Source organism: Elaeis guineensis, chromosome 11 (assembly GCF_000442705.2).
Source record: "Elaeis guineensis isolate ETL-2024a chromosome 11, EG11, whole genome shotgun sequence".
Taxonomy (NCBI): Eukaryota; Viridiplantae; Streptophyta; class Magnoliopsida; order Arecales; family Arecaceae; genus Elaeis; species Elaeis guineensis.
This window is the reverse complement of record NC_026003.2, coordinates 122747976-122758947: the sequence shown is the minus strand read 5'-3', so window position 1 is coordinate 122758947 and position 10972 is coordinate 122747976. Positions and strand designations below refer to the sequence as shown.

At 37.1% G+C, this 10972-nt stretch overlaps 1 protein-coding gene across 2 annotated transcripts; it reads right to left on the bottom strand.

Moving 5' to 3' along the window:
* Positions 1-277: 277 nt before the first annotated feature.
* LOC105054507 (UDP-xylose transporter 1) lies at positions 278-9866 on the bottom strand. 2 transcript variants are annotated; one of them, XM_010936031.4, is made up of 9 exons: positions 9677-9866; positions 6131-6280; positions 5432-5616; positions 5163-5230; positions 4117-4249; positions 3735-3896; positions 1549-1821; positions 1274-1449; positions 435-572 (listed from the first exon to the last, which is right to left on the bottom strand). In XM_010936031.4, the coding sequence occupies exons 2-8, from the start codon at positions 6249-6251 to the stop codon at positions 1294-1296; spliced, it is 1098 nt and encodes a 365-aa protein (XP_010934333.1). In that variant the 5' UTR covers positions 6252-6280; positions 9677-9866; the 3' UTR covers positions 435-572; positions 1274-1293. The 2 variants fall into 2 exon arrangements, with proteins under 2 accessions (XP_010934334.1, XP_010934333.1); XM_010936032.4 differs by lacking the exon at positions 1274-1449 and having other exon boundaries at positions 278-572.
* Positions 9867-10972: the final 1106 nt, after the last annotated feature.

Here is a 10972-nt window from a genome sequence, read left to right as displayed (position 1 = left end):
GCGCCCATTGGGCCAGGGTGTGCATTGATACAGGTGGTATTAAAAGCAGCGGACATAATCTTCCCATACATTCTTTTCTTTAAAAAAAGGGAAAAAAAAAGATCTAAAATGATGTTTTTCCTTTTCTAAATGATAGTGAAATTATTGAAAGAAATTGTTTTTGTTCTACCTTGAATGTGATATCAGACTGATGAGAACTTGCTGTTCCACCATTCGGAGATGTGGGTTTCTAGGCTTTTGTGTTTCTTGTCAGTTTATGGTACGTTGGATGGACCAATGGAGGAAAGATCTAGAGATTATAAAAGAATCAAAATGATGTACATTCAATTGACAAGAATGATAAGCAACACCATTCTAAAACATTGAAGAATTCCGATTCCGATTGCCACTAGAACAAAAACTTGACCATGCAATAGAGTTCCTTCTTTTTATTCTTTTGAGAAGAACTATGCAAGAGAGTTCTTGGCAGCTGCAGGAACCACATTAGCTTTTTTAGTCTCATTGTCATCTTTATCTTGATGATGCCCCAAACTTTTGGTGGCCAAAAGAGGTGCATTCTCCTTGTCTGCCATCTACAAGAAACATCAATAGGAAACAAATCTGAGTTGCAAAGTATACAAAGGTATAAAAGAATGTGAGTTTGAGTGCCATTAATTCTAAAAGTGTACAAAGGTATAAAAGAATGTGAGCTTGAGTGCCAGTAATTCTAAAATTCATTTAATTTTTGGCTATGAAATAATTACCGCCTTGTACTACAAAAAGGGGGTATTTTTGGCCGTGTGATCAATCTGTCAGTATCGACTGATAAAAAAAATCTTACTAAAGAAATCCAAGTAGAAATGTATCTTTAAGTTTTAAGATTCACGAAATTACAACTTCTAAGATTGGTTTCTTTCGATGAAACATGAGGGCATTCTTCTGCAAGTTACACATTGTAAACTAGTTCTGTTTTGGTTCTCCTTCTCATCTTCTATTTTCAGACCTGCTTTTTTGACCTTTCTGTCTCCTGTAATTTTCTGTTCAGACCTGTAATCCTCTTCGCGCCTATAATTTTCTAATGCTTAAATAATTTTGGTGGCTTTTTCTGCCTCCATTACCATTAAAAAAAAAAATTTCTCTTCTTTTTTGAGGGAATGTCACTCTTATCTTCTAATGTCAAGGACAGATCAAAATTAAGGATGCAAACAGTCCAAGCTGTTTATGAACAGCTCAGCATCAGCTTGATGATAGCTCGTTTGAGCTTGCGTCATCAAGGAAATGAACCAAACTCAACTGGATACTGTAGCCTGAATATCAGATACTTGCTAATTGTGCTTGAACAGCTTCTTTGAAGCTTTGCTCGCATTTGAGTCGAGCTTGATCAGACCTACTATACAGTGAGCCAAGCCTGAGTAACCAACTACTCAGCACCGCTTGGTTCACCCCTAGGAAAAATAGAAATTCTGCAAGCTGCAACCATGGAAAACTGAATTAGGGAGTTGCATATCAACACTTTGTTAAAAATATAATTACTCATAATCAAGTTGAGATATATGAAATGAATCCAACCTGCGAGATGGGCAAGACATCATTGGCTGATTTCTTCTTGGCCTCACGTACACAGTAGTAAGAGTATAGAGCCATGCCACAGATGGCAATTAGGATGCCTATAATGTTCCGTGCAGTGAAGGGGTCATGCAACAGGATGTAGCCAAAGGAAAGGACGAGACATGTCTTCAGGTGGCCGAGCACCTGGTATGTCACTGGGGATGTCGTCCCAATCACCAAGAATGTGCTGAAGTTTACAGACACCGCAATCAAGCAAGATAGGATGATGAATCCCTACAGAAGGTTTACCAAAGATTTTAAGTTGTACAGGCTATTAAGAAAATGTCTACATGGTAATCCTAATAAGATATCGCATAATTAACAGTTTCTAGAGAATGGTAATGATGTTGAATTGACCTAAACATCGATGACTATTTTCTTAAAAACTATATACTATATACAGTAATTCACTCATCAGATGATACAGATACAGAAATCTTCCCATTTACCAGCACTGAATGGTGATATTGCATTGGTATTTGCCAAACCAGGAAAGGAAAAAAAAAAAAAAAGGTTCATTGGGTCGGCACTCGACAAATTTGGTTATTTTCATAGAGGTATAGGATTTATAATTTATCACTTCAAAAGATGAATGAATTTGTCCTAGGACATGGGGGAAAGCAAATTTAAGCAAAATGTCTGTGACGGAAGAGAAGCATCTCGTTTCACATGCATGGATGCAAAGAAATTTTTTCCCTGAAAAATACACCATATTTTCGTATTCTGAAGCCTTCATCTACCTAAATTCAGTGGAGGCACCAAAGTAAGTTATCTCAAGGAAAAAAGCTGCATAGTTCAATTCAATGAGAAGCTGTTCGCCACCATTTCATTGAAAAAATAACAGTTCGACGTAAACATCACATATGCCTGATGTGTTAGTATAGACTCATGAGTGGCCATGCTATGTGGATTTATGACAAATTAAGGACATTTTAGAAGAGAAGCATACCGATTCACATAGAAAATTTATAACTAATTTAATAGAGAAAATAGCATTGATAAATCAGTGAAAGAGTATGCAAATGTGCATGCATGACTCATTTGGCTTACATATATTGAGAATCACGTGCAAGATTTAATTCCACATGAATAATTAACTACAAGGTAGGCAGACTGATATAAATACTTGGATCCAAAACTCAACATTTAAGCTTTCAAGTTGAATTAGGTTTGGACTTGTATATCAAGGCCTTCTTTTGGTTTCCTCAAACTTGCTTTTTTGTCCCAGCAAGAGATATTGGAGCTATAAAAGCTCCAAAGGCTCCTATGAAGAACAATACCATGTGGCTAGTAGAACTGAGCCGTGGTAGTTGTGGTGTGGAAGTTGATGCAGCAAGTAGACCCAATGGAGCAAGGTGCTAGGTTTAAGCATGAGCTCGGGCATAGTTCTTGAAAGAGCCTACTCTTCTAGAGGTATGATGAAGTGTGGCCCTTAAAGAGGGTGATTCGTGGGTTTGAACAATAATATCATGGTGAAGTGCGGATCTTGGAAAGTAGGCTCTTGGACTAGAGTGGTAACATATGCTGCACTCAGAAGAGTAATTGGGCACAGAGCTTGAAGAATCAAGTTGCAGTGGCTGCAGTGTGCTGATTTGATGCAGCAAGCGGGCTTGATGGAGCAAGGTGCTGGTTTAAGCATGGGCAGAAGCATAGATTTTAGAAGACTAAACTCTTGCAGGGTGCAGTTGACTTGGGCTTGGGTGTTGATACACTATGGTGAAATGTGGCTCTTGGAGGGTAGGCTCCTGGACCGGAGTGATAATTCTTGGTGCACTCATGTGGAGCTTGATTAGAGAGTGGGGGATTGAACTCCAATGAAGCTGAAATTGGCTCACACATGAAGGGAAAAAAATGTTGAGGATGATGTTTGAGGTTTAGTTCCACATCATAAAGTGATTGATGATTGGGCTTAAACCTTTAAGTGGAATTGCGTTCGAAATCCCCCTGAAAACTAAAACTGCTGATGTTGGATGCGAATTCCCCTGTTTCTCCCGAAAAATATACACTAGACCTATGTAACTGCATACATGTACATATAATCACCATCACATAAGCATTCTTATATATATGCAATATGAACAATGAGATGCTTGCCTATATGAATGCGTAGTGAGGAAAATGCAAGGTTGGATATAACGATGACATACCAAAACCACAAGAGAGTAGCTGTGGGCAAAGACGCTGCGCTTGGTGAGCAATCGGTCAACAAAAGGGCCGGTCACAAACAAGATAGCCGCCTGGTAGGGTGAAGACTGGTAGAGGAGCTGTGTGGAGGAAACCTTCAACCTCTTCTGTATCGTGTTTGTCATCTTTGTTCAAATTAAGGGTCAAGGAAAGCATGCTAACTTCATTATATGCAGTGACAATGAATCACATAAATAGAGCATAGCTTGGAGTATTTACTAGGAACTAAGCAAGCTGTAGCTTTAATTAAAGCTCGTAGATTAGCTATAATTCTACCTGCGTGCAACTTCAGTTACCCAGCATTCTTAGGTACTAGCAGCCATATAGGCACTCAGTGCAGGATACAATTTGGCCAACACATGTAGTAGCAATGGCAAGGAGGGAAAGAATGGAGCCAAGAAGATTGAGCTTGAGATCAGTGACAGATGCAATGCCAACTCCAAGGAGCAAGACCAGAAGAGAGAGCTTGATACTCCGGCTACGAGTGAGAGCAGTTTTAGTTTTCTAACAAATAGCATAAGGTTCTGACGAACATCAAATTAATTAGCTTATTTGCAATGAGTTTCACTCTACCAGGTCCAAACCTGGTTAATTTATGTTTTAGGTTCACCCTGAACCCAAACCTACATGTAGAAGGTTGGCCTAAATTGGGTTGGTCCAATTCAGTTGTACATCCATTTAATTCGGGTGCAGCTATGCATTTTGACATCAGACCACAGGAATTAGTTTGGCACAGCCCAAACAATGAGCTTGATTCAAGTTATGCATACTATAACTCTTATAAAGTACACATTTTTTTGGATTAGGTAATGGAAGTTTACATTAATAATCCAAGCTATTGAATATGATCTACTATCTGTAAATTATTTATAAATAAAAAAATAATATGACTCGACGACTCCTAATATATATATTGAATGATCAAAATTTAAATAGTTTAAATAATATATATTTTTTGAGCACTTGATGCATAGACCAACGATCTCGAAATTATATGATTTTTTCTGTATAAATAGTTTTAAGGTAATATATCACATATTATAGATCAGATCATCGTGATACATGATTTCTATCGTCCAATTTAAAAAGGATATAGTTTTATGAGAACTACATCAATTATAAGTTGATCCTGACCCTCCTATATGGACCATCTGGAATGAAGAATTTTTATACGAAGTGTACCATTTGATGTCGATGAGATTTTTCGCTATCATTCATTCCTTTCCATTTAGCAGTCCAATAGCTTCCGTTCTAAGAGCCATTAGGTTGTTCCCAAATACTGATATTTTTGTTAAAATGTTGGCTAGACCTTATTTTTGACCGATGAGAAAGAAATCACGAGGATTAGATGAGAAGTGGAGGAAAATTTCGTCACCAGTCGTTTGTATGACCTGAATTTTTTCTTTAGGAAGATAGTCTCCAGCAGCACCGTGAAGGGTATAATGGCGAGTTTAGTCATCTGCGCACGCATCAAAACGCAATACCAATTATCTTTCTATCGAACGGTTTCTCTCTTTTTGTTTTTTTTTTTTTTTAAGGAAAAAAATATATTGAATGGAAATTGAAACGTTTAGGATGATAGACTCATATCATCATTTGATTGTATGTATAAGAATAAGATGATGATCAGGTGCCAAGGTGGAGTAATAGGAGCACTAGCCTGGTAGAATCCGATGGAGTTGAAGCCGAGGCTGAGATTGAGGAAGCCAATGGAGGTGCCGTTAAGCAAGCCGAAGACGGCCACCGTCTTTCCATCAATGGACTTGGGCTCGAACAGGTGCAGGCACTGCGCCACATGAAGCGTGCAGAATGTAACCATCAGATGCCAGCTTGTCAAGGTGGTTGCTGTCCAGATCCAAACACGTACTCAAATCAGGAAAGTGAAACTAATCTCCAGTTATTGGACTCACATCTCACTTTATATACGTATATATGCATATACATCTGTGTAAAATTAATTTACTATATTCATGACAGGAGAAATATTTTTGCTTACGTAAGTAATGAGTGGTACATAAGACCGCCGTATATTTGTTATTTATATTGTATGTTCCATTATAATGACGGATAATGATGGCTGAAATGATCCCTGTTTTATTTTTAAATTTTAGGGATCTACGCTGCATGTGTATAATCCCGCATTGATTATACATCTGGAGATTTTTGATACTTATACAATGTTAAAAATCTAATTAATATCAATTGATTAGTCTTTTTGAATGAGATCCTAGATCAGTTTAGTTGATTTGGCATCATGCTCTGTTTGGACTTCATTTAAAATATTGGAATTTGGACATCGCATGCTCAGCTCTTATTTTCATAAACATAAAATTGGAAAATGGGAGAGAGAGAGAGAGACCGAAAGGGAAGCCAAGGGAGCTAATGAGAGCCTTGTTGCATATGACAATGGCGACCGAGGATGTAACCGAGAGAGCCAGCGACCAAATCACACCCAGCTGAAAGCTTGACCCCTCCAACATCTCCTCCGGCCTATGCTAATCCGAAGTGCCTGCAGTTATTGGAAAAAATAGACTTATACTGTTTAATGCCACATCACTACTAAGCCTGGTTTCAAATTATAGCAATATGAAAAGTGTTTGAGACTTTAAGCTTTTGGAAAATATGCTCATTTGCAGCTAAAAAAGTAAAAATTTCAGGCTTTAGAAGTATATAAATTACAAATATATGTGTAACCAATTTTGAGTAAGTTACATGCCAAAAGGTAAAACTAAGTCTACATGGAAATAGATACAATCAAAATTACTAAGAAAAGTATTCCAACTTATTATGAATTTCTTTAATTAGTAAAAGAATTTTCGTTCATAGAATTACACTTAAAGATATTCCTGAATAATCAAATTATTCATGGATCACTTGATAATTCACCAATTTTGAAGAATGACTTATTCACATAGTATTGCAGATTAATTATTAGTTGATTGTTGTCTTGTAATTGCTAAATCTACTCATATCATTTTGAAGAATGAATTTCACAAAACATTGCAAATATTGCTAAATCTACTTGGACCACTTGCTTATCTCCTGATGCTTCCTTGTATATGTAGTTGAATATGATAAATCATGAATCTAGAATGTTTTTATGCTCTTTCTAAAGGCAAAGAAAGTGCGACTTAATAAACATTATACAACACTTTGGATCCATGCACTAATTGGACTAAACAGTGTATCTCCCTAATTGTGCATGGGCTAGACCAAAAATAGAGCTAGAGAAGCAGGATGTTAAATGTAGACCGGCATGTAGCTGGAGGCAACCTACATGCATGGTGAGCCACCATGTAGTCAAGGAGTGTAATTGGGCAGGGTCGATCCAAGTCCAACCCGACTCATACTCCAGCCAACTTGTTTGTTTTAGTCAAGAAAAAGGTTTTCCTTGGATTGAAAGCATGAGACATTTTGACCAATTTCTACATTGCATTCCTCTCCACCAAACCAACCTCATATTAACTCTATTTTATCCAGCTCCAACAACATTTTCCCAAAGATAGCTAACATAGTCCCTCTAAAAACAATTAATTGAATGTGACCTAACCTAAGATGACCTCACTTGACTCTAATTCAAGATATGTCCAGGCTAGAAATCATGAAACAGGGTCTAGTTTGGATTCTGTTAGTTGGGTTCGAATGAGGTGTTGATCTGTTTCAGGGTAAAGTCATTCACAAGTCTGATCGCGCAAGAGTTTGTTTTCAACCTGCCCAATATGGGGCCTAAGTGGGTCTCATAGACTCGAATTTGACCAAATGCTAACCCAACTTAGACTTGATGTGTGCTTGGTGTGAAAACACACGGGTCCCATACAAGGCCTTGAGTTCCAATCAGGTTAGGTTTGGATCTCCAGAATTAGCCGTGACTCCAAATCTAAAGAGACTTAATTTGACCCGCAAAAGTTAGTCCTTAAATCCCATTGTTGCTTTTTATCAAGGAAAAATTTATTCTAGCTTTAAAAACTTGAACCCAATCTTGAGCTAATTGGATCCCGGTTTAAACCTAAAGGTAATTCAAATCGGTTGTGAATCAAGCCGCACCCTGACTCCTCCGACCCACTCGAATGAACCACAGACTAGGTGCAACAACTGTCGGGTCCAATGGGTGATATGATGCATATTTAGGGGTGTAGATGGGCCAGGTTGATCTATGATCCGATCCGAATTGATTCACGTAGATCTCATCTGAACTGTTTTAAAGAATCCATAGAGCTGGATTGGGTTCTAAAATTGAACCTATTCCATCTTTCAGATTGGGTCTGGATTTACTCAATTCTGATTCGATCCGATCTATAGAGATTTTTGGGTTAATTTGGGTTTTAAGATGAAAAACCTGATCCGATCTGAATCCAATACAGGATCCGAACACTCACCCAAACTATAGCATCTCCTAACTCAACCTAAGTCTTTTTGGAGCTCTTATACTTTTGTATTTTACTATTGAATTATGAGCAATATAGATGAAACAATAGCATAAGTAGCAGTTTATATATACCAGTATATCAAACATTATCCTAAAAATTGCAAGTGTAACTTCAATACATAGTATTTGATCTCGAACCATTAGAGTAAGATAATTTTTTAGATATTTTGGATAAAAAATGAGTAATCAAAAGATACAATTACCAACATAATGATCAAATGCACATAATGGATTAATAACATCTCTTGTTTATTTCTATCTGTATTTATTAATTTATATGTCCAAAACTATCACTCTAAGATAGTCCTCATAATTGCTCGAAACAATTATATCATTACTTGTACTGAGCCATCCAACCTAATTTAGTAAGACATCTGGGTTCTGACGTATCACATTTTATAGTCATGCCATCCAAACTTTAAAAAAACTTATTTAATCCACTTCAACCATGAGCCATCACCACTTTCAACTGATTCTTGAGACTCCACTCTTTTTTTGCTATATACAAGATTCATTGCCCTTGATCCACATATTGCTACCATAAGATTAGCCTCACACTTTCTTTTCTTAAAAAAAAAATCTCAATGAAGCTAGAAATCATTAAATTTGGTGATCTTATGGTGCTCCTAATCAATGAAGAGAATCATATCTTCTGCTTCCAAATTTTTTCTCATACCAAAATCCAATCTAAATATCGAGATAAAATCCTCATGAAAAACAAACGATTGAGACTCATACTGAGCTAAAAAATCATTGGCTCTATTAAAACAATTCTATGTTGATTCAGATCCGATCAAATCCGATTAAAACTCAAATCAAAGCTACATTGTATGGATTAAGGCTAGATTATATATTAGATCTAATCCGATCGGAATGATCCATTGGATCAAAAAATTTGATCATGAATCTGATCCGATATGATTTTCTATGGAATTAAGGTAGGACATAATAGTTAGATCCAATCAAAAAATTAGATCAGACCGGTGCATTCACGATCCAATATGATCCGCCCATTTGCATATTTAATATGGTTGATTCATTTCACGCTGCACGTACCCAACACAACAGTGTACACCCCCTTTTCCCGACTACCGTATCCATCACGATCTGATGATCCGAGAGTAACCAAAGGCGCCGCCGTAGTACCAACCCCGTCGAATCGGTGGAACATCACGCCCTCCACCGCAAGGAGGAAAGACAGGCCATTAATTAAGTATGAAAATATCTCCCAAATATATATTCCAATGAAACAAAATAAATATCAGGCCCACCCAGATGGGAAGAGCAAAATCGATGAGAAAGAAACTTCCTAGACTTAATTCGTTCATGGATATATCATCAATAACAGCAATCTAAAGTTTCGCTGAATAATTCACCTTCCATAAAAAATGGGTAAACAAATTCAGATAAAACATCGAGTTTCCACCACAGAAGGTGAAGAAAAAACAAAAGAAAAGCGAATAATTCAATCAAAATTACCTTAATGTCGCGAGATTCTTGGACCACTGCTATCTCTCCCCCTCTCTCGTCCGGCGTTGAAGCTCGAACAGCTTCCGGTGAGACGGACGGACGTGATCGGCTGAGAACAGCAGGGGTCGGAAAAGAAGTGCAGGGAAGGGAAGAGGCAAGGCAGCTCTTCTCTCTAACGTTATGGAGGAAGTGAGAACGCAACCTTTTTTATTTTTGATTTCCGAACGGTGTGGGCTCTTGACGCCGTTACCGGTTCCCGCCCCGGGGTTGGTGGGCATCTGATGGCGACGGCAAGCAAACGTGGCATTTTCCACGGAACCGGGCTCCGGCATGATGTGAGCAGCCGACGCTGAAGGAATCATTGATTAGAACCGTGTTTTGTCACGTCTATTTTGAATAATCTAATAAAAACTATCATATCATAAAAAAAAAAAAAACATTTAAATTAATAAAAACTATGAGCAAATGATTAAAGTCAATCTTTTTTTATTCAAAATCTTCAACCAAATTTAAACAATAATAAATAAAATAATAATTTTTTTATCGAATGCTGGAAGCAATGGTAGAATGATTCCAATAATAATTTCTTCCGACCCCGTGGGTGCGACTTCAAATGTGAGAGACCACCTATTTTGTTGCTTATTGGTGGGCCACTGTGCAAAGATTGCCATCAGATAGCTGTCTCGGTTAATTGATTTGAAATTTTACTATGGACAATAACAAAAATATCTGACTGTCCATCTATTTGATTCTGATGCATGCAAGTTTTTTAAGCTCAACCTGCGGACAAGAAGGTCTCCGTATAACCAATAAGACAACGCCAGCATGTGGGACGAGAAATTATTACCTATACCGGTATAGCCAATCATGGCCGTTAGTTTCTATGGATACTATTTATCGAACATGCAACTTGGTACATCATTTTAGGTATTAGCAGCCGTGATCTGCTGCATGTACAGCCATCTGGTGCATAAAATATAGATAATAATTTTTCATGTAGAACGTACTCATATAAATTGGATGTTAATCTTCATAAATATACAAAAGCATAGTGCCATCAATCATTAAATGGTTTCTTATTTTTTTATTTTTTTTGAAACAGCACATCTTGTTTTGTTTTTGCATATTCGAGATTTTTTTTCTTAAAGTAAATGATAGATATATTTGGATGGTTCACTAATCTCATGGATATATTCAAATTTTAAAACATGGACTATCAAATACATATGATTGTTGCATACGGTGCTCGGTTTGATCAACTAGATCAGATGATCTCGACAAATTAATAGATAATTTTTTTTTTTA